The following is a 25,395-nucleotide window of genomic DNA, read 5'->3' on the forward strand; positions in this document are numbered from 1 at the left end:
ATGCTCAGTCTATTTCTGTTTGCATTGCTTAATACTCATTACAAGATATGAATATGTCTCAGCAGAACTGCGGAACCAGTGTATTGAGTATACTGACTGTACTGAATAGAGTAAAAATGGGTCATGACCAATAATGACAATGTGCATATCTAGAGGTCTATAGCGTCACTGTTTAGTTGGTGCCCCTGATTTTCGCGTTCCGTGGCTAACCGGGAAGCAGTTTCCCGCAGTTTTGATGGTTATGGTGTTGCGCGTCCTTGTTTGACATGGCTTTGTAATAATTTTTTTTTATTGTGTATGAGTAAAGTAGTTTCCATGTTACATCAATTTCATGTGTATTCTTATGTTAGAAATAATATTTGGTGAACAATGAATCCTAGTGGAATCGGTGTGTGTGATTAATTTCCGGTGGCGACACACCAGCGTTTACTATCAGCAGAGGTCTAATATTGCATTTGCGGTGAGATTATTTGTTATTTATATGATGGTTGGAATGCATCGGGTTTTGCTAAGGTATTTAACTTCTATATTTATTGTACTTATGTTCAGTATTTATTCCTAGCTACAATGAAGTGACCCAGTTAAGAGTATAATAACACGATCGTCCTGTTATTTGGGTCTTTGTATTGAAAAAGCCACAAATAGTGCTGAATAGTATTTATTGTAGTATGTCGTTAAATTTACTGAAAAATGTATTTCAGGTTGTAAATGATCATCTAAAACTTAGCTGTCATCACCATGCCTCACGATATTGTTTACCCACAAGGTTGTCGTCCTGTAACAGATGACTTGGGGCCAGACGAGCTCATACGTCGACTTAAGGTTAACTAATTTTAATGTTTAATAATATCCGTATATGCCTTGTAATTTGCATTTAATTTTATTGGATAATGTCAGTAACTTGCACTCATTCATGAAATTGTTAATAAATAGATATTTGAGCATTTGTTGGCGAATTATTTACATTTACACATAAAAGTACTAATGCAAACATAACTGTCTTCTTCATAGACTTTAGCTCATACTCTTCAAGCAATGGGACAGGATGAAGGAATGTATCAACAGTATATTCCATTAGCATTACATCTTGCCGAAGATCATTTCCTAATGCACCAGAGTAGAGACGTCCAACTCTTAATTGCGTGTTGCATTGCGGACGTTTTAAGAGTTTACGCACCAGAAGCCCCTTACAAGGATCCAGAACAGGTTAAGGTATGTTGAAATTGTGGACTGTGCATCACATCTTACATACATAGTAATATTTCTATTAATTTAAATAGCTATTTCAATTTATTGCTTTCAGATGTGAATTTTGTGTACTGCCATACGTGTTGTAACTTGATGTAAAGAATTAATTTTCCTTGAATAAGTTTTATAGTTTTTTTAGAATAGATTCAAATTGCTTACCGCTTGTTTTGTTACTGAAAGTGAGTACATCAGATAAATAAATTATACTGATATACTTTCATTACTTGCGTAAGATGTTATGTGGTCGAATGACTGACATATTGAGTTTCCAACAGTCTGTGAGGTTTATTTTTGAGAACATTTCCGGTTTCTTCAATCATATTCTAATAACGAATTACAACCACTGAAGCGTGTGCTCGTAAGCCTAAACTACTTAAACTATATTCAGTCATATCAGAAATGTACATTACAGTCATAATTATTTTCTGTTTTTGTGTGTAAATGATTTCTTGATAGTCATGTAGTAAGTATTGGCCAGATCATTTTTCCTCAGTCATGTAGTAAGCATTGACCAGGCCATTTTCCCTCATTAGAGATCCAGGGCGCATACATAACCAAATAGATAATTGTACCAGTAGTACACCGTAAAAAAGTTCACTATTAATAAAGGATTTAAACTACAACAAATTATAAATATTTATTTATCGTCCTTATATAAAATTTAAATATCTTGGAGGAACAGTAACAAATAAAATGACCCTTGAAAGGAAATTAAACGCAAAATAATTATGGGAAATTACTTCTATTATTCGGTTGGCAAGCTTTTGTCATCTGACATAATTAGGAACATTAAATCCAGACGTTTGAAATGGGCAGGGTATGTAGCACGTATGGACGAATCCAGAAATGTACCTAGAGTGTTAGTTGGGAGGCCAAAGGGAAAAAAAGCTTTTGGGGAGGCCCAGACGTAGATGGGAGGATAATATTAAAATGGATTTGAGGAAAATGGAATATGATGGTAGAGACTGGATTAATCTTGCATAGGATAGGGACCGATGGCAGACTTAACTTATGTGAGGGTGGCAATGAACCTCCAGGGTCCTTAAAAGCCATAAGTAAGTAATGATTATTGTAAATTTTTACCAAATAAGCACTGGTAATGTGTCACTTATGTCATGAATATGAATCACCGAAACATTTTGGTCTCTTTTTTTTTTTTTTTTTAAGTTTATTTCTTTCAGATTTACAGCCTAAAACTTCAGATTCTCTTAACTAAAAAGTTTTTGCAGAATTGTGACAACACACTGATATGAAGTTGCTTTCTTGTACTAGCCTTAAATTGAGCAAGTAAAAAGTCTCTCTGCTTTAGATCATTCACAGCTTGCATATCTGCAAATGTATCATTGGGCAGTTCAACTGGATCAAAGTCTCGCAATGAATCATCAGATTCAGTAATGATTGCAGCATTATCTTCATTTTCATGACTACTTTCAGGATTTACATTTTTATGCTTGCCTTGTTTTACCCCAACTTGTCTTTTCTTTTTGTTTTTTTCTTTCATCTTCTTATGTATGCCCTTTATCTTTAGCTGCTTTTTCTTTTGTTTCATAATCACTCTTGGTCCACTCATTTGAGGTGATGACTTGAGCCATCGGATATAATTGTCATTAAATTTTTGGTGTTTTCTGTTCGTTTAATTTTATCAAGTAAAAGGGTCTCAAATTTTGATTTTGGAGATAGGGTAGGGGGTTAAACTTTGGAAACTTGAACACTTTGAGGAAAAGGCAGCATAAGTTGAACCATTGAAGTTCTAGAAGAAGTGCTCATTTTATAGGCTAAACGTTTGGAAGTTCAGAGGTAGATGCTTCTTCAGACTCTTCGTTGTTCACTGAATTTTCACTTGTTCCATTGGCCTCTTCTATTCTCTTTATGTTCATCATAATGCTTTAACTGCTCAGGATCGAATCTTGATGTGGGATATTTTGTTCTCTCCAAAGGAAAAATTCTAATAGAAGTAAATTCAGCTTGGACATTCTCTGGGTTAATGCATTCATGCCAGTACTGCGTAATATATCAACAAACTCACTTTTAGTAAACCATCGTGAATTTTTCCAGTTCCTTTTGGCAAGAGCAGCATCACATATTTTTTTTCAAAGGCTTAATACAGGATTTCTCTAACAATTGCAGTGTACTGTATTATCGCCGCACTAGCCAGAGTAACGACCGGCAGATCAAAGAAAAGGTTAACAACAATAACAGACCTGTCGATTGCATACTGTTCTAAAGCGATGTTGTCGCGTCTTTTTCAAACTGCAGCACATACAAACGAGAAACACAACTACTTTATAACTAATAATAATAATAATAATAATAATACTTTCATGCTATCTAACTACATTAATTAAATAAATATGTAAATTACAGTTATTAATTACCTGACATCCTAGCTCTCATCTGAACTGCTTCCTTCACTGTCACTGTCATCTACGCTTATAATGAACTAGTCTCTGTCGTTTTCAGAGTCGCGAACAATATATTGGCGTTCTATTTCTCTTGTTCTGTTAACACACTTTGTTCACAATTCCGAATTTATAAGTTCAACACATTCTCGTATAGTTCTGCATACACTGTCACTACGTGATGGAGTCACATTTCGTTTTCGAACTTCATGTTTTACGCATGCCCAAATAGGTCTAAGTTCAATAGCATTTAAATTACAGTGGTATGGGGGGGGGGGCCACCACAAACTCTCATGGCCGAAATCTCTTGCAATTTTGTCAATGATAAACTTTCTACTGATATTAGCTTCTTTTATAACTTCAAGCAATACATATATAATGGGGAATGGATCACATACTTGTAGTGCACCAAGAAGCTAATAATATCATCCTTTCTTGTGGATCTATTTGGCAGCCTAAACTGTAGCCTGGAATGATAAGCAGCGTTATCCGTTACAATTATACATGGAGGGCTTGTTGGAAGATTCTTCATTAACTTGGTTGTAAACCAGTCCTCGAAAATTTCAGAATTCATTTCATCATATGAATCTGCTTTGGAATCACCTATATTTCTAGCTGAAAGGAACAAACAATTTGGAACCCAGCCATCACTACTACCTGCATGCAAAACCATTATTCGTTTCCCGCGAGATACAGGGGCACTGAAGGCACATGAGCAACTCCCATCATCCCAGCCTCTTTTGGGGACATCATGGGTGTCATACCATGCCTCGTCCAAAAATATAATTTTATGGCCTGCCAATCTTTTAGAACGAAGTGTGTTCAAATATTTGTACCTCCACGTTACTATTCTCGATGACTCCATTATCACGCGTCTTTTGTTAAGAACTCAGAACCTGAATCCTAACTTTTTCAATAATTCTCTCAGTGTTGTTTCTTTGTAGGGGAATTCATATGTGTGTTGAAGTTCAATGAATATTTCACTAACTGTTGCCGACTGTCCATTTTTAAAAAAATCATACACCATTTGACGAATCAGATCGCAGGTGAAGTTATCAGCTTTTTCAAATTTCTGTTTTTTATTTTTACATTTTTTGGGTGTTTTAGGACCTCTTTCTACAACTCTGCTTATGGCTTGCCTCCTTAATCCAACAGTTTTTGCGGTCTCTGTAATCGGTTCCTTGCCCAATTTATTGCTTTTGACTTAGGCATACACATTACAAATTATTTTCTGAGACTTTTTATACATTTGCTACCTGTAATTGTCTTACTTCTACTAGTTGAAGGAGCATACACATTTACATTACTTTCAACTTCATCATTGCCTTCCCACGGCCTCCACATCTTAAATATTAACACCAACTTACAACTTGCACTTGAAATGCTTTACTAAACTGAACGAAACATTTGTTATTAAAAATGGCAACCTTGGTTCTTACTCCACATGGACTTGATATGTACACGTCAAAATTCAATCCTAGATTGCCATTGGCGGCAACAGTTTTTTGTAGAATATGATTGGAGCGGTGGGACTGAAAGAACCACAATCAGAAGCGACAAACAATGACTTATAAATATCAAAGCCTCGCCGGTCATTACTCAGGATAGTGCAGCGATAATATCTGTTGTGTGGGGAAGTAATGATCACAGAAATATTTTCTTCTCTTGCAAATTTTACAGTTTCAAGATCAAAATGTGTTGAATGGCTATCAGATGTTAAAAGAATTGGACACTGTTTTTATATTGTCTCTGCAAACTTCTTCAAATATCAAATAAACATGAACATTTGGTGTTATCATCCAGCAATTAGCTCTGCATCCATAAAAAGTATCTTTGTTATCATTTTCACCTTTCCAGGCCGACCATAAAATACACAGATTATTATTAAAGGAAGAAATACAGCACCATTAGCAGACACACACACATCCGAGAACTGTAGTATTTTCACGTGGGCTATTTTCAGTAGTTTTGTATGCTTTTTGCCCAATGCCAGATTATCAGTTTTATTTATGTTGGATCACAGCATCTGAATTGAAAATGTGTTTCGGCTTACCAGTTAACTCTAACATTTTCATTTCATTTTCTAGTGAATCATAAAATGAATAAATAATGAATTGATTTTTTGTTGCATTTCTTATGGATTTTTTCAAAGCTTTCATTTTTCAAGCTTAACTTTTGGTGATGATAAAATACTCTGACCCAATATGAACCTGGCAATCCAGTTTTGAAAGGCACTTTACCTATCAAAACATTAGCTTTTATATATTCCTGGACAAGCAACCTAACCTCATTTCTTGATAGGATGGGTATTTTTCAGGCTAGAGGGCCGTGGTCTGTTGGTGATACAACCAAATGTTTCGTCCACTACTCCGGTGGACATCTTCAGTGGCATGGTACACGTGCACAGAGAGATCTGTTGTGTGTATCAAGAACTGGTACTGAGACTGGTAGCACGTTGATATTTAAGGTGTAGAACGGTTGTGGCTTGTCGTCGCCCCAGTCTGCACCAGTGGCTTCGGTGTTCTGATTGTTTGTCATAGTGTCTAATTGTTGGAGAAAGGACACTAGACAATACAAGGACATTAGACATTAGACACAATGACAAACAGTCAGAACACTGAAGCCACTGGTGTGGACCGCGATGACGACAAGCCACAACCGTCCCACACTTTAAATATCGACGTGCTACCAGTCTCAGTACCAGTTCTTGATACACACAGCAGATCTCTCCACCTACGTGTACCACACCACTGAAGATGTCCACCGGAGTAGTGGACGAAACGTTTGGTTGTATCACCGACAGACCACGGCCCTCTAGCCTGAAAAATACCCATCCTATCGACGCCGGCCGTGAAAGCCTACATTCTCATTTCTTGACATTGCAAATCCCCACTTTGCCAATACTTTTAAATAGTCTGTTAATCATTTCTCATTTCAAAAGATAAAGTTCAGCTCTTTTGTTACATCGTCTGATAATGAATTGTTTACTGACGTCTTTGTCCAGATTTTATGGTGTTGAGTTTTGGACCACTTTTTAATTGTCTCTCTAATAGAGCACCTGAGTATTTCGAGAGCCAGCTCTGATTCAATATATTTTGTAGCTGCTCCTTGTCTTGCAAGTTCGTGAGATTTTTCATTGCCCTCAATACCACAGTGCCCTGATACCTAGATGAGTTTGACCTCATTCTGTTCTGCCAGGTTTGAGAGTATATTGATACAATTAAGAACCAGTCTTGAAGTAACGGTATGGCGTCTGATAGCCATAAGAGCAGCCTGACAATAAAAAAATATTAGGATCTGCTTCCCAAAATAAGTCTTCTTTATATTTTCATGAACACATTGAATAATCGCATATATTTCTATTCAGAAGACAGTTGCATATTTACCCAAGGAGAAACTAAAGCTCATCCTGATCTAATGTCGTGAACTCATGATCCAATTCACGAATCCATCTCTGATCCGTCTGTATACCACATCAAAAACTTTTCAAGAAATTTTGGAGTTTGTTTTTCCAAAGTTCAGAATCATGTCGAAAAGGATTAATATGGTCTGATTCCATATTTGGTATGTCATCTGCCATAATATTTCAATAGACCTGATTCTAGATCTGAGATTTTCATTTGCTTAGAGTGTTGGAATCTGTGGGGAGCCATTCTCATTTCCTCCATTATGTTATATCTAGTAGTCAAGTTTAAGAGTACTTTCATGGCTGCAGTGGGAGTCGTTTTCATGTCTCCCGTTATTGCCATGCAGACTGTTTTTTGAATTGTGCATAGCTTAATTTTGGAGTTGTTTTGAAGGACCTTTTTCCACCAAACCGTAGCTCCATAAATTATAGATAGTCTGATTATCCTGGTATAAATTCAGTGATTCATATCAGTTCTTAATCTTCATATTTTCCATAAGTATATCTGATAATTTCAAAAATTGTATTTGCTGGTTTTATTATTTTGTTTAAATGTTGATTCCAGTCAGAGATCATCCCTAAGTACTTGACTTCCTTAGACATTTTAAGTTTTTCTCCTTGAAGAAATAAAAATCCTAAGTCCTTCAGATTCCTTTGTCTGATGAAAGGTACAAGACTCAATCCACCTAATACAGGTTAATATGTTTCATAGCAGTAGTAGTAAGTAATGGCTACTGCTAAGAAGCATATTAATCTGTGTTAGGTGGATTGAGTCCATGCTGAAGGGCAGAGTGATACATACCATTATCTTGATTCCTGTAACAACATCCTTATAAGACACAATCTGCTCTTTGAACGTTGTTTTACAGAAGTAAGAGTATACTTGAATCCAAGTGTGGCCTTTTAGATCCATCACTGGGTCCTGCTACTTCTTTTCTTTCTGGTAAGGTTTTTTTGTGCAATTTTCCAATCGTCCAAGTGCCCTCTCTCATTTTTCTCTTTCTGAGGAGTTTTTTCTTTGTGCTCCTGAGATCCTTTTGGACTGCAATCTTGTCTTCTCAACGCCTGGACCCAAAGACTCAACAGTCTGCTTAGAGGAAATTTATATTGCCAAGTCTGCTGAAGTGGCTTTTTGAGCAGTTTCAGTTCTATCAATTTTTCCATACTACTGTTGTTTTCTAATGCCAGGCGTTTGACAATAAAGTCATTTGACCTCTTGCACTCCAATATTTTTCAAAGATATTATCATGGCCAGCCACTGAAGCACAGATTTTGAGGTGTTCCGAATCCATTTCTTGGTTTGAGTTGCACAATGGGCAGTTAGGGGACTGATATATTCCAATTCTATGCAGGTGTTTGGCCAAACAATCATGGCCTGTTGCTAATCTAAATGCAGCTACAGACGATTTTCGTGGTAAATCGGGAATTAACTGTGGATTTTGCAGAGAGTTCCATTTTTTCCCTTGCGATTGTGTTATCAAATTTCCATACTAGTGTCCGCTTTTTAGTCCCACGAGTATGGGGAATTTAAATAGTCCCCCTTTACCAGTGCAAGGCTAAATACTCTGAGATCGTCTTGTTTCTTGGATGCTCTGTTCACAACACATCTCCCATGTGCCATGTACCCTAACAACACAGAAACGCATAACTCCTTGGGTTGGGGAGTTGGTTCGCAGTATCTATTTGACATTCAGAGACAGGTCTGACTGGGTCGAGCATCATCACACATTTCCCCCAGTACAGGTCCCTGGTTATCCACCACATGCTGATGCATCCAATTCCTGCTCAAGATTGGACCTTTAGGGGTTTGTGGATAAATTAATATCTTGCCAGAGACCTCCTGGTCCTGGAATTCTTATTTTACTAGCTTGTATTTTTCAAATTGCATAGTATGCTGGTTACTAACATTTGTAATATCCTTGTGCTAACAAATATATATGTCATAGCCATATAAATTAACAAGCCATGCTGTTGTTAGAATTGGCAATGTTGGCATAGGACTGAGTCAGACTCCGAGCTGGAGATTAAAGTCAAATGCAGGAGAATGATCGAAGATTGTAGTGAAATTTCAATTTACATTTAGTTCTTTTGAGGGTGGATATTGTTTTTAACAGCTGCTTGTGTTTTTTTACTGTACTAAGGAAAAAATATAACGATAAGAATTATTATTTCGGAATATATATGATAAGACTTTCTTGTGTTAAATTCTAACGTACCTTGTTTACATGTTTCGACCTATATCTTCAAAACTGGTCATTGCTGGTCTTGGCAACTCTTGTTTTGTTTCCTGTGAGGGTGTGTTCGTGTGGTGTAAAGTGGAGTCAAAGAGTGTGTGTGTTCTGAAATTGAGTTGTGTGTTGAGAATTGGGGTGTTTTTTGTGTGTCTGTATATTTCATATTGTTCTAGTGTGTTTAGTTTCTGGCTCTTTGGTTGAATATGTAGTATTTCCATATCTGTGTTGATGTCTCTGTAGGTATGATTAGCATTTGTGATATGTTCTGCATATGTGGAGGTGTTTTGTAATTTTGTTATGGTTGTGATGTGTTCTTTGTAACGTGTTTGAAATGATCTGCCTGTCTGTCCTATGTAGAAGTTGTTGCAAGTGTTACATTTGAGTTTGTATACTCCTGTGTGGTTGTATTTGTTTGTTTGTGTGTTGAGATGTTTTTGTAGAGTGTTATTTGTTCTGTGTGCGATGTTGTAATTTAATTTCTTGAATGAGGTTGCAATCTTGTGTGTGTTTTGTTTTCGTATGTCAGTGATGTATTTTTTGTGTTCTTGTGCTTGTGTTGTATTCATAATAGGTCGAAACATGTAAACAAGGTACATTAGAATTTAACACAAGAAAGTCTTATCATACATATTCCAAAGTGATAACAGTGTTAAAAGTCGTGTAATCAAGATGTAGAATTATTATAATAGTTTTTTATATTTATTTAACTTACCCAACCTAAAAATTTTGACATTTCATCTTACATGTACATATTTGTATCATAATCGTCGTCATTATCCAAACAAAAGGCCAAGGCCCGTTTCGATCTCAGTGAGTCATTCTCGGTCCACCTTTTTTTGGACAGTCTAAAGATCTCTTCCTTTGGAGACGGTATTGAAGCATGGCTTTTGGAGGTCTATTCCGATTCATTATCATTATTTGTATCATTAAAGTTTAATTATTTAGATTTTAGATGCCCAGATGATGATGTGCTCCTGAATGCAAATTGAACTCTACGATAGAACATTAAAATCAGGCATGCATATCATAACATTTTCATTCATCAAAGATGAAAATAGAAGACAAGAATGGATCCGTGCAATATTTCGAAAAGATTGGACTTCTGCCTCTTCATCAGCTGTGTGTGCATCAGCCACTTTGACGAAAAAGATGTGATTCTTTATGACAACTACAGACAACCTGATAGCACACTTATGAAATTACTTCTTGGGTATCCTAAACTTTCGAACAATGCAATGGTAAATTCCAAAATGAAAGACATTCTAGAAGAGGTCCACACCTGTGGAGTAACGGTTAGCGTGTCTGGCCGCGAAACCAGGTGGCCCGGGTTCGATTTCCGGTCAGGGCAAGCTACCTAGTTGAGGTTTTTTCCGGGAGTTTCCCTCAACCCAATATGAGCAAATGCTGGGTAACTTTCGGTGCTGGACCCTGGAATCATTTCACCAGCATTATCACCTTCATCTCATTCAGACGCTAAATAACCTAAGCTGTTGATAAAGCGTCGTAAAATAACCTAGTAAAATAAAAAATTCTAGAAGAGAGGCCATACATAAACTAAATAAGGAAACAGAATAACAGTTTTTTTAAATAGGTGTAATAAGTGATTTTAATAGCTTTGTGGAAGAGTTCTGTGCAAATTTAAGTCTGTGAAAATTGTTCTTTAAGCGAAATGGTGTTATGTGTGGCTATACAAATTAAACTGTGATGTCAGTGAAACAGTAAGTTGATAGTGGCATAAGTGTAGTAAGTAGCATTTTGATTTATAACAATCTAACTTTAAAAGTAGATTTAAAAAACAATGAGATTTCTGTAAATGATCTGAAGGACATGCTTTTTATTCAATGGGTAGAGTTTAGTTTGAAATCTAACAGTGTGTTGATAGATGAAGAGTGTGTATGGGCAGCAATTTAATGTAATTCACAAAATGTTTTCTGTTTGCCAACATAATTTTGAACGATTACATTAAATGTGTAAATAACACAGTAGAACAATGGAAAACATTAGGCCTACATTATTACCTAGTTACTTTTTTAATTTATCAATATAGTCCACGATAATTTGATAGGGCTAATTGTTGATTTCAGGTACTGCTTTTTAAAACTTCAATGTTTTTTTTAATAAATTAGTTCATATATTAATGTAAACTAAAGAAAGGCAGATGAAGCATTATTTTTGTTTAATGATTTCATTTTATCGTGTAGTATATTGTAGAAATATACTTATTAAATTAGGTCTATAGCTTGATTACTAATAGCCTACACAGCAACTGCACAGACCATAAAATACAAGTTTTGTGTTTATTTTTCCTAATTGTGGAGTAAAATGTATATAGATCGTTAATCACTTTCATGTTGAAATCGTTCTTACAGTTTTTTAATCACTAGGGGCCGTATTCATAGACATTTTTAGCACGGGCTTTCGGTGGATTATCAGCGTTTTTCGTATTCATAAACCAGTGTTAGCGATAGGATATGATTTGAATTCTGTACTAGTAACCAGTGGATAGCCGGGGCTAGCTTAGTACGCTCGTAGCGCATGCTGCAAAATGTCTATGAATAAGGCCCTAGGAAGTCATTATAAACGAAATTTAAAATATATTTCCTAAATGTGTTGTAGCCGGAGGGAAAAAGACCTTTGGGGAGGCTGAGACGTAGATGGGAAGATAATATTATAATGGATTTGAGGGAGGTGGGATATGATGATAGAGACTGGATTAATCTTGCTCAGGATAGGGACCAATGGCGGGCTTATGTGAGGGCGGCAATGAACCTCCGGGTTCCTTAAAAGCCAGTAAGTAAGTAAATCTGTTGTCTATATTTTTTGCAATCAGACCACCATATGCTGGAGTAGCAACGTTACCAAGTGTATAAAAACTTGTTAATTTAAGATGACTATGATATATAATTTTTAGGGGAACCTAAACAGATTATTAAATTTACAGGTCTCATTTGAAGACGAATAAAAAAAACTGAGATTTATTACATTATTGTATTGTTACCTGTTAATCAAAACCACATTGGTCTCATTGTCTTGGAACGTGAAGAAATTGGCCATAAAATGTGTGTTTATAAGCATTGATGCACAACTGGGGGGCCATGGCTCCATATGGGGCTGCAAATAAATAATAATAACAATTTTTAAATATTCTATGAAAATTTAAACTTCAGACTATTTTACGGTAATAAGAACATAATTAAATTGTTTGTAGTAGTTTGATTCTTGTCAGCCCTTTTTTTTTTTTTAGATCTTTGGCTAATTTCTTTAGATTGTTCAGTGTTTTTGTTTTTCACCATGGCTGCCTCACGAACACTGTACAAAGCTAACTTTTGTGTCTGACACTTGCAAAAGAATATAATACTTCCAAATCTACGAACAAAAGTACAGTGATTGCATTTTCAGGTAAATACACTGTAAGATCCAAAATTGAAATAAAGAATGATCAAGTGAACAAGTTCAGATATTTAAGATGTACTATGTTTTACATGGTCGCACCCAGTGCTCTAGGGCTAAAAGAATTCTCCTTTGGACCCCAGGGTTGCTGGTTCAAACCTGGCTGGGGTCAATGGATTTTTCAGGATGCAAAAATCTGGAGTGCAAGTTCTCCAGGAGGGTGATTTTAAGCCTGTATCTCGTGTCAAAGTTTCCAGCATGTTAAAGACCTCCAAGCCTAAATTATTTCTCCTCTCGCATCCTAGTAATACTTTAGTTGCATTTGAGGTGATGAGCTTACCACTTGTCCCTCTGCTCTTGTCGGCAAATAAGTGTAACTTGTGGGTACTGAAACCTCTGTCAGGAAGAACGTATTCTTCGACATCGGAAGGTTGGTAAATACATATATGTCTCATATGGCTAATCTTGACCAAAAAAAAAAAAAGTCCTTTATTAATGGCAAAATAAGTCTATTAAGGATACTATCTTGAAGTTTTATATCAAGTCATGGTTGTTGTTTCGAAGTTTTTGTATGGCAGTGAAATTTGGATTTTAAATGGAAAAGACAAAACTAGACTTCAGTCAAATGAAATGAGGTTTCTCGGCGATATTGCGGGATACAAAAGAACACATCAGACATCTGAGTAGAATTAGAAATATTTGAGATAAACAACAAAATAAAGCAACACAGAAATAATAGGTTATTCCATACACGAAAAAAGAATCGACTAGGTTACCATATAGATCTATGAATAATTACAGATCAACTGATAGGAAAGATATTGAATGTTCAAGAAAACAATTGACAGAACAGTAATATGGACTGCTACAGGAAACGTTGCCTAATATATGAAAGATGATAATGATGACTTAAATTGTTTTCTTTTTAACTTGACAAATTTCACATTACTGTGTTCTGCATTCTATTCTACACCTTTGGCAGGGGGTTGCTGAGAAGTAATGTGAGGACAAAAGGGGACCTTTTCCTCAAAAAGGTTTAGAAATAATGCTATATGGAATGCTGCTTGCTTAAAGAAAACATCTGATTTTTGGGTTCATATTCAATGATTTTATTTAGGTATGGCAGTTCCTTTATCATGTTGCAAATTATATTACCATTATAGTTTTTTTTAAGTAGACCTATTATTCCTAATACATCTAAATGAAATCACTGAACATGGACCAATATCTACTCTAAACCTTAGGCCAGAGAACCATACTAAAGTAATGAGAGGGAAAGTGAAGCTTTATCATGAAAAAAGGTTAAGGAATGCTGTTCATTAGTATAGATTACATAAAACCTAGTTATTTTGCTGGAAATTCGTTTAAAACAATTGAATCGTTTATTTAGAAAATGTAACATGTACAATTCTGCACAAACTGCTTCAGTAGCATTTATTACATTAATCACACTAAATATATGATTTATTTTATGAATTTTAACAATAATATGTTGTGGGAAAGAGTAAAGAGCACTCTGGTTGAAAAAAAGTAACATGCGCGAAAATATCACATGTTACATTTTCGAAATAACCGATTCAGTTACATTTCTATAGAAATACAGTTTGTAAAAAAAAAAAAAAAAAAAAATGATCCTGTTATTGAACAAAACGTGTTTCATATTTGCATGTCTAGTCTCAGAAATATTTTCTTTTGAAATGTGTTCCATAAGAAAGAAGTTGTCAAACAAATATATTTGTGCTAATGGACAATATTTTAGTAAAGTTGAATCTTGTTTGTTCAATTTGTGTATAGCATACCACTAATAATTCTTTTTGAGTTGTTTCCTGGATGCAGGTGACAGTATATGATAAGTAGTAGTATTGAGATCTGGTAAAGGGTCGAGTTTCCCAAATTATAGTTTCACAGACATATTTATAAGACATTGCTTCTTTTATTATTCGTTTCTTAGAATTCTTTATGAAAAATCTGAATTTTTGTGTGACTTGTATCCTTGATATCTGCAAACAGAAAAAAACTTCAGGGGTGAGAAAGAATCTTGAAAATGTATTTCATATGTACTGTTGTTTTGTTAGAGTTGAGGTGTAATAATACATCAGTATTTGCACATTACTGTTAGAGGAGCATGCTTAGATGAGTGATAAGATCAAATACCCATTCTTTGGGGAGATGTGTATTCATAGAATTAATTTTAGTACTTTAAATGTAATAAACAGAGGTCTGGGAAGTCTGAAAACATAAGAAAATGCACATTATATAGAGTAAATCAAATCTGTTTTCAATATTCTCGAGGCATGAGGTGCTTTTGATGGACAACACTTAGAGTTTTCTTGGTTAGTTGTTTCCTGTAAGCCTGAAGCAGGTATTTGTAGTTATGAGGAAACTTATTATCTCTGAAGAGTAAAGATAATTTTATCTTGACCTTAGTCAGAGAAACAATTCAATTCTCTTCAGTGCTTTCTGACTAATATAAACTGTTGCTTGGGATCCAAACTGTTGACTGATATGATTCTAAAGTGCAGGTGGACATTTTGTTAAGAGTATGAATTTTTAAATGCAGTGTTAATATTTGTAGACTGTAAAAGTTGATGAATATTTTTATTTTGCAGACAATATTCCTGTTCTTGATCAAGCAGTTGTCTGGCCTCAAAGATCCAAAAGATCCAGCTTTCAAGCGCTACTTTTATCTGTTGGAGAATTTGGCTTACGTCAAGTCTTTTAATATGTGTTTTGAATTGGAAGACTGTCAAGAAATATTCTGTGCTCTTTTTTCTCTCATGTTTAAGATTGTCAAGTAAGTAATTCTTTATTACTATTATTGCTGCTGCTATGACTATTACTGCTATTGCTACTGCTACTACCACCATTATCCCCCCCCCCCCTCATTCAGCTGAAGAAAGAAAGAAACAATGCAGTTGATTCAAGGGGCATGTTTGGTTCATGTCATCCATATGTAGTGACTTTCCCTCAGCTGGATTCCAGGCACTCTTACCTTAAAAACGCGCATGTTGTTTCTGAGTATCATAAAGTGTTGAAGAAATGCAGTGTTCTTATTCACAATTTCTTATTTCAGTTAACTTACAAGCTAGCACAAAGGTAGCATTTAAGGGAACTTATATGAGTGGGTCAGAAGCAAAGGGGTACAAGCGACATTTCTAAGATCATGAGTTAAGTGCATCCAGGGAAAGCTGAAACATTAAAAATTTTAGTGGCAAAGGGATACATAATTTAATCACACCACACATTAAAATTGAAAGAAAAAAAAATTCACGGAATTTACGAAATTTTAAGTACTTTCAACCACATTTTCTCACAAATAACTTAAATGCACATATACCCCTTTGCTTCTGACCTCTTCCTATATGAACACATTGGAAAAATCATTTTAACTGGAAAGTTTTCTTTTCTCAATCTTACTATCAGAAACTGGAATGCTCTAGCTGCAGATTTACTAAAGGCTTTACCAATAACCAGAAATGTATTTAAAAATAGGCTTAAGGACTTTACTAATAGACTAAAGGCTTTACCAATAACCAGAAATGTATTTAAAAATAAGCTTAAGGACTTTACTAATAGACTAAAGGCTTTACCAATAACCAGAAATGTATTTAAAAATAGGCTTAAGGACTACTAATAGACGGTAATATATTCTGCACATTATTTTGTGGTTTTATAAGTATAGTGAGTAAGCAGAGGAACATAGTGAATCTCCAGTGATTTATATTGGGTGTGTAAACTTAGTGTGTTGTAGTGAAAGCGCAGTGCGCTTAAAAGTAAATTCTGAGAGTTATAGTGGCAGAGAAATGAGATAGATTTATAGTGAACGGGCGTGAGTTATAGTGAACGTCCAAAATTGCTTGTAATGGGGTCTTGGCTAGCGATTTTAGGTTAATATAGTAAGTACAATTCTACGGAATAATAAGGGTGTAATTGATGTTTTGTTATTTGAAATGTTGTATCAGTGAATAAGTGTGTTGTGTCTGTGAAGTGTGTTTGTGTCAGTGAAGTTCTATAGATTACAGTGGTAGTGCAAAGTATTTGAACAGTAAAATATTGTTGAAGTATTAGTAAAATCAGGATAGTGTCGGTGAAATGTTTCATAGTTGCAGTGCAGTGAATGAATTGATAGCGAAATGAGTGCAGTGCTGAAAGGTACTTGTGCATGTATAACATATCATATATACTCGTGGTTTTAAGTTTGAAGTTAGAGTTAAGATATAAATTAGATTTACTTTAATTAATTATGTTATATTAAGTGATTCATTTAATTTCGGATGCTCCTTTTAATATTATTATATATTGCTACTATTATTTTATTATTAATATTATAAATTGTAATTCATTATTAATTGTACTTATTAAGTGTAATTAGTTACCACTGCCACTGGGTATTTACCCATTTGCAGTGTGAATAAATACATACAAGAATGGTTTCATCCAGGATCCCTAAGGCAATAATGAAGTATTGTCCAAATGGGAAACAGTCACTTGGTCGACCCATGAAAAGATGGCAAGAAAATCACTTTTTCAGGCCATAACAGTTCTTTTAGGACTAGTACTTGACAGGAAGATGATGATGATGATGATGATAAATACATACATTATTTTAAACTGCAGACATGCAACCATGATTTCATTTTATTTTTACAGCATTATATTGGATCATTTAAGCATTAAGCATAGGTGCACAGGCTTTTCTTTACTCGTATGTGTTATGTTGGGTGGGGGGACAAACTAAAAGAAAATAAACTTGCATATATGAGTATGAGTGGAGACATCTCAAAAGGAAATCATTTTAGGAGCTTCAGTTTTTCTAACCATACTGAGTTCAACTTGCTAAGTTACATTCCAAAAACATCAACATTAACTACTACTATAAGTACAACTACTGCTACTGCTGCTGCTGCTGCTGCTGTTGACAATGTTTGAGACCAAAATTCTGACTAAAAGCTAAGTTGAGGGGTGATTGATGTAGGTTTTATCTTCGTAGTTTAAATAGAATTTGCTCTGGAGTCTTAAAAATTGAGTAATGGATCCAGGAAAGTAATATGTCTGAGAATGATAGGTTGAGATTGCACTGTACTATTCTCATATTTGAAAATAAATTAAAATGAAAGAGATAGAAAAAGTCATTATTTGTTTTGTCACGATATTTTGATGATAAACTAAGATAGCATATCCTTGTGTGCAATAGTAAGATGATATATATAAACATATTTTTTCTTACAGTGATGAGCATTCTGGCAAAGTGAAAAGTTTTATGCTGGATGTGCTGTGTCCACTCATAACTGAATCTGATATAGTGTCCAATGAACTGCTGGATATTATTCTGATGAATGTGGTGGAACCGAACAAGTCACAACGAAAGAATGCTTATCTTCTTGCTAAGGAGCTTGTTGTGAAGTGCAGCGACACACTGGAACCATATATACAAACAGTATGTATCACAGTTTGTCTAATGAAATTGCCTCTACTGTATGTATGTAATTACAGCATTAATTTTCATAAAACCAAGATGCATTCATTGCTACTTCTGTATATTTATTATGTTCACAGTGCTGAATTATAAGAATGTATTATTTCTTGTATATTGTGATACTCTTGAATTTATATTACTAAATTTTCGAAAATTATGTATTTTATGTTTTGTTGCGAAAGAGACCAATTTTAGAGGCTGTTTTCTCGTTTTTGCAAAGTCTTCATCCTGTCTTCAAGCTACACATATTAATTAACTTGTAAATGTGGTTGGTTGTTGTGTATACAAATTATGACTACCTTAGCTGATGCCCATTTAGATCATTATTGGTAATTAAAATGAAGTCCTTCTTATGAACCATATGAAAGTGCAACTGAATGTTAAGTTCAGTGTGATGAGGAAGAGAAGTATACATTTATAAAGATTTTCTGAAATGAAAATAGGTCGTAAATAATGTGTGAGTATAGATTACATAGCAAACAAAAATATACAGTTACTTTTCTTTTATAAAGGCTTCTTTGTTATCTTTCATGAAATTTTGTAAAAATTCACCTTAAATTTAGATGGAGCAACTTGCATGGCTACATAGGTTTAATTGTATTGTAATGCTTTCCAATTGAAGACTACTATTCATGCAGAAGGAAAGTATTCCAAGATAATAACAAAACAGTACAACATTTGATTCAACTAAGTCAGAGAGTAGGTAAAAGATGTAATATTAGGAGGGACTGGATTCCAGTGCAGACTACAATGAAAAGGCTGATGTACAGTCAACTCCAGTTATAGTGAACTTCTGCGGACTAGCATATTTCGTTCATTATATCCGAGGTTCACTAAAACCGAAGTGTCTTGTTTTATATTACTGACATTGTTATACATAGAATATTAATGTTTCTGGCAATAAATGAAAAATAAATAAGTAAGCAAACCTTAAATTGAGAGGAATGGAAAATAATATAACTAAAATAACACAGATATTGTATACTCAGCCTTCGTATTTTCCTGGGTTCACTTTTACAGATAGGGTTAAGACTCATTATATACCAATCCTTCTTATACTTACCTTTTGGTTGTTACTCTACTCCCCTTTACAAAGGAAAACACTTTCTATTCCTATTCTTCTACTATTTAAAGGGGTCAGAATTAATCCTTCCTTTATCTTTCACTGGGTACAGTATTCTCTTAAACATATTTCAAGCTATCCAGGAAGATGAACAAATCCTTTCTTTGTCTTTCAATGCACTTACAGAGTAGCAGGTTTGAAATTTTGTTCTTAACATGTTCATGAAATTTTTTTGAATAATCTTTATGGCTTAACAAAATGTTTTGTTAAGCCATAAAGATTGATTATTCAAAATACTGATATAAGTAAGAGTATATTCTTGGAAGTTTATACGAGAAAAGGTTTTCATAAATTACCATTTTGGTCATTTTAAAATTACAGCATTTTCTTGGAAGTTCTAGCTTTTTGGTTCACTATAACCAAAGTGTGGGTTCACTATAAACAGATATATTAATGTACTCTTTAATGTATGTGGGTCGGGACCAATGATTTAGGTTCACTATAGCCGAATGTTCACTACAACCGAGTTCACTATATCCAGAGTTGACTGTATATTGGCAAAGAGAAGTTTTCAAATAAAAAAGCTATACAACCTCTTCTTGTAAATCAGGTGGATTATAATTAGTAGGATTAAAATGGGTACAAAACAGCTCAACATATATCCAACTTTGAAGTGGTCAGATATCCCTATTAAATACTGGAAAGCAAGAATGATAAATGAGTTCACTTTTGAATTATGAGCATTGAATACATGCATACATTTTGCATTTATATTAAAGACCTAAAGAGCATTTTGTGCTGTGCTTGCTTACAAACATTGTCTTGCAGTAAAACTTGGATATGTTTTCTTCTGGTTAGATTCTTGTTATACAGTCCCTTTCGTGTGTGTATAGTCAAAGTTATTGCCCAAGAAATGCCTACCACTACTGTACTGTGTAACTGTTTATAGAGTCCCTTCTGCCTGTGGCAATTTTAATTGATTTGTCTGTCTTTACTTATACCAGGTGAGTTACCTGCTTCATTATGAAGTTATGCAATCCACATATTCATTGCTAATTCTGTAAATACAATACCCTTAATCAAGACATTAGTATGCCTTAACATTCTGGCTTGGTTGGGTAAGGCATGTAGTGAATAATGGTAAGATTGTGTGCGCGAGTTTCACGTCATGCATGTTGTTTTAATTTGGGAGGCATGGACTATACCTCAGAATGGGACTGATTCTCTGGCAGAGCACAGGATAGGAACCAATAGCGGGCTTATGTGAGGGTAGCAATGAACCTGCGGGTTCCTTAAAAGCCATTTGTAAGTAAGGAATATTCCATATATTTCTTCGACATTGATACTACTCTATCCTACACTACTATAGAAACTTCTGATCTTCTATGAATTCCATTATTGGTTAATACAAGATTCATTAAGTTGAAGGAACAGATTATTGAGCACTGAAGAATATGTAGGTATCTGGAATAGTTTAAAACAAAATGTATTCATAGACACTGGGATGTAGAGTGAGGGGAGAGGGGAAAAAGAGAGAGGGAAGGAAATCACTGCCACTTGCAATTCCATTTGGGTTGGTACTTTCTTGCTTGTTAGATGTAATATGCTGAAGGAGTGTTGTTGTAAATGCATTGCTGTTTGAGCTTGTATTATAAAATGGTTGCACTTTAACATCTTAAGTACTTATAAACATACAAATAAATGTATGTTATTAAAATTTATCAGACAAGCAAAGCCATTTTACATGTTTCCTTCATTAACAATTTTAAAACAAAGTAGAATCCGTTTTAATATCAACTGGTGCCAACATTCCTTTATCATAAAATAAAATAAAGAGTTGCCTATTTTCAGAAAGGAAGGCACAGATGACTAGAGGTTGAAAATTTCACCTAACCCTACATTGCAATCGCCTAGAAGCAGGTACTGCAATTACGAAAGTTAACTATAAAATGTAGAACTGAAAAGAAAGTGACAAGTGAATCACCTGTTTTTGCTGTAAAAGCTTATTCAAATTTTGAAGTGAGTTGCACATTTTATTTATATACATTTGGTTTAGCAGCTTTTGTTGTTTCGTGCTGGAGAGCCTATGTCAATTGTGAATAGCTGAATATTTGTGGAATTAATTTATTTACAGTTCTTCAACCATGTGTTGATCCTGGGTAAGGAAGAGAAAGGTCTTGGAATATGTGGGAAGGTATACGACCTCATCTACGAGCTCAACCACATATGTCCCAGTGTCCTTCTGGCAGTGCTACCTCAGCTCGAGTGCAAGCTGAAGTCAGCTCAGGAGTCTGAACGTCTTGGTGCAGTTGCACTCTTAGCAAGGATGTTCAGTGAAAGAGACTCTAACCTTGCAAGACACCACACACAGTTGTGGAAAGCCTTTCTTGGAAGGTGAAATTTCTGTTTGTTGTGTTTTAGCTTCTATGTTTAAGAATATACGTGTTGGTGTTGAGATTTATATTACATTTAGTAAGTCATGAACAGTTTACACAGGAGAATATTTGTATTCCAAAATTTATTACAGTATTTTGAAATGGAGATGCGATTAGAAAAAAAAAACAGTGCCTTTTAAGGACAGGATCTCATACAGACCAAATTTAAGTAAACAACAAATATTTAGAACAAATATCAAATGCTGATTACCAATCATTCTTTTATAAGTGACACATCAGATCAAGAAAAATAAAAATTTACATATATATATTATATTAGAATTAACGAATGTTTGTACTTCTGACAGTTGTATGTGGAGTCGCAGGGGGGAATGTGCTGTTGCTGCATTGCAGTGAGAGACGGACGGGACAACAGATTTCAAATTCAAAACTACATCTTATCTCACGTCGCATTAAATTAGGCTCGAATTCTAATTTTAAATGCAGGTATCTTGAATCCAAAATTATTAGAGTTGTCTGACTAAAAGACATTGTCACAAAATTAAAAGTAGTAAAAGTTTACGGAACTACATGTAAAAAATTTTGATCTGTCGATATTATCACAATATTAATACCACTACTGCCACTACCATACCACCACTTTTAATAATAATAATAATAATAACATTCTGAGGACTGGGTAAATTTTGTTACATAAAACGAATTATGTGCTGTTATTCTTTGAAATAAGTATTTTTGTTCCTTTTTAAAGTACATTTATTCACAAAGGGCTAAATAATTATATACCGAAATAAATTAATTCGTATACAAGTAATATGGATTTAAATTTGTATTGCAAGAACGAAACCACACTTCAAATTTTGATTGCGAGCAAGACAGCCTCAACAATGAAGGAATAAAGTTAAAATTTGCGACATATTAATATTTAAATAACATTGTTGTAAAACCGGTACACTAACATTGATAATCTACAACACATTTCAATACCAAAAATATAAAAAATATAAAAATTAAAAAATGATGTGGAAGACCTCATATACTAAGTAAGTATGTATTATATATGAATACATGGCGAATGGCATCCTTTTTAAATGAATCAAGGTCCGTGACTGGCTTAGACTTTTCTGAGAGTTTCCAGCAGCGCATCTGAAGGCCCAGCTGGTGTGCCATCTTCCTTTTCTTTTCCGCACTTTTCCTTGCCAATATTGATGACAGTATTTCTGAAAATGTTTAGAGCAGCAGCAGTTCTCGCCAACACTTTATTAACATCAATTAGCGGATCCGCATTCTGTCTTTCTAATTCAAAATAAGCCCTAAGAGAGCATACCATTTCACGGGCTTGGCCACGAATTGGTGTTCCTTTGCTGAACCTTGCACTTTTCTTTTCGGAGAATGAAGTCGTGGCTACCCTCTTTTACCTTCAAGATTTGATTGTGCACTAATAGGCCTAACAACACGCATGCACGTTGAAGGTTAATGGCAGCAGGGTGAGAGGAGAACGGACTGTGATTGGGCGTGCTATGGCAACATTCCCCCACCTCACTAAACATTCGTTAATTCTATATGGCGAAATATATATGGTGAAAAATAAATGTTTTCTTTTTATTGATCTCACCATCTTGTTTGGTTATTTTTGTGGAAAACTAATTATCCCTAAGTTTTGTTGCCATATCTCAAAATTTACAGCTAGCTCAAGGCCCTTTTATTTTTCTATGTTATGGCTGTTACTTTATTTCTAATTTATGATGTTAGAACGGCATCTCCAGCAAAGAAGGACAATATTTAAAGAAACATCCTTGCATATGGTTTATAGATGGTGTTAATGAATTCATAACCGGAAGTAAGTTACCCTCAAACTGTAAGTTTTAAACTTCCTCCCCCCCCCCCTCCCTTACACCTATACGAAAAGCAAACTATTTAAGTTCGTGCTATGAAGATTACACGAGAAGTTCAAACTTTCTGGAGCAAGCACAAATCCAAACTTGAAAAGAGTGTCATGTGGTAAATAAAATAAAAGACTTGCCTTTTCAGTGGATACGCTTGTATAAGAATACCTTTAGGGATGGAAGTTATGCAACTTTTTGGTGCTCCGAAGCTTCCAAATGGGACTGGAATATCTCAAGCAAATGTTGGTATTCCAACTAATACAGGAGTGAGATTTGGCTGAAAGCGTTCAGTTCATGTGACTTGACACCACAGCAAGCAATACAGATTTGGAAGATGGAGTCTTGTGAGTTTGGCTTGTCGACATGATATTATATTTGAACTTACTGTTACACGTGTTTTAGATACACGATGGGAACTACAAGTAGGCTAAACCTCAAACTCTTTCAGAGACGTGTTAATTCTTGGCGTAAGCATGATAAAGATGTATATATAAGTCGGGTATAGATGGTTCAACTATTTCTAGTTGATTTGAACCATTTAAAAGGGACTTGATTTGTTTCATTCATAATCAACCTCCAAATATAATTCTATAGATGACTACAAAGAACTGTTGCAACTTTCCTGCTCTTTATTGGAGAAACACCTTCACTATAGGCATCTTACATTGACCAGGTGTTGTACATAGAGATAGGTGGATGGCAAAACTGTTGTGCTGCTTGAAGATACACTAATTTCACTAACAATTCGAGAACTATCGTATCTTTGTGATTTCAACCTGTTTATGGTACAGTTATATGTAAAAATCATGCTTTACAGCACCATTTGTCGTGCTTTCTCCAAGGATGCATCTTTAATTGCTACAGAATCCTGTAAAGTGTAAAACTAGAAATGAATCTGTTCTACATGCTGTGCTCAAAATCTTTTCAAGGAATTTGTTTTATTTGAGTGCATTTTTCGATAAAGATGTGCCATTAGATATGAAAGTGGCATCATCAGGCAAACCAGGAGAGAACCACATTTCAAAAAGAATTAAGATTAGTGAATGAATTATTGAAGTACCAGTAAAGAAACTATCAGACATTGTTTCAAAGGATACCAAGAAGCTGTTTGCGGCTTTGAATGTTTCTGACGAATTTCTTAAAACAGATCCTAAGACTTTGGAGAAAAAATGATGGCTTTAATCTAACCAAACAGAGACTTGGCAATCTCCAAGCATTCAGCAGGTCTTGGCATTTGGCTGATACAAACTTTCAACTCTGTGCTATCCACTCAAGAACAGAAGTAGTACCTTCTGCAAGAAGTGGGAAAGCATTGCTAGCTATACCCAAATTCCAATAAACTGGCAATTGTGCAGGGAATGCAGTAAAAATCACTTTACATAATTATTTAATCTTTGGCTGGTCATGATAATATCTTTGAAAAATATTGGAGTGCAAGAGGTCAAATGACTTTATTGTCAAACGCCTGGCATTAGAAAACAACAACAATTATTTAATCTGGAACGCTGGTGTATATTTTATTATTATTGTAACAAGAATATTCAAGTGTATTGAGCGACTCCTAACTAATAACCTATTGTCCTCAAATTTTGTATCTAATATTTTATTAATAAAATCAACAAAATCGAGAAGTGAGACATTCACTTTTCAAAATTTTGATTTTTAGTTGCACCTAATATATACAGGTTGAACCGTAAGTAATGTTATTAATTTCAAGGGGTTATTCTTTGAGTTATTTAAAACAAAAAAGTTTAAAACAATTTTGCTTCTTTGTGCTTCTTTTTCTAGAAAATAATTATTTTATATGAGACTATTATATATATAAGTACTGGCAGACTATTTCCTTATCCAACAACTGCTTTGAAGATTTCCACAACACAGCGGTCGAAACGTCAGC

At 34.7% G+C, this 25,395-nt stretch overlaps 1 protein-coding gene across 6 annotated transcripts in view; it reads left to right on the top strand.

Moving 5' to 3' along the window:
- Positions 1-322: 322 nt before the first annotated feature.
- Positions 323-25,395, top strand: part of pds5 (cohesin associated factor B pds5) — a 121,227-nt gene continuing 96,154 nt past the window's right edge. For 5 of the 6 annotated variants that reach the window (XM_069820579.1, XM_069820575.1, XM_069820578.1 and 2 more), the window contains exons 1-6: positions 376-513; positions 702-822; positions 1,012-1,212; positions 15,287-15,471; positions 17,907-18,114; positions 21,351-21,610. In XM_069820579.1, the coding sequence (XP_069676680.1) occupies positions 739-822; positions 1,012-1,212; positions 15,287-15,471; positions 17,907-18,114; positions 21,351-21,610 (938 nt within the window). In that variant the 5' untranslated portion in view covers positions 376-513; positions 702-738. Of the gene's footprint in view, positions 514-701; positions 823-1,011; positions 1,213-15,286; positions 15,472-17,906; positions 18,115-21,350; positions 21,611-25,395 lie in introns of all 6 variants that reach the window. The other variant, XM_069820576.1, reaches the window with a different exon arrangement.

This window comes from Periplaneta americana, chromosome 3, assembly GCF_040183065.1.
Source record: "Periplaneta americana isolate PAMFEO1 chromosome 3, P.americana_PAMFEO1_priV1, whole genome shotgun sequence".
NCBI classification, from domain to species: domain Eukaryota; kingdom Metazoa; phylum Arthropoda; class Insecta; order Blattodea; family Blattidae; genus Periplaneta; species Periplaneta americana.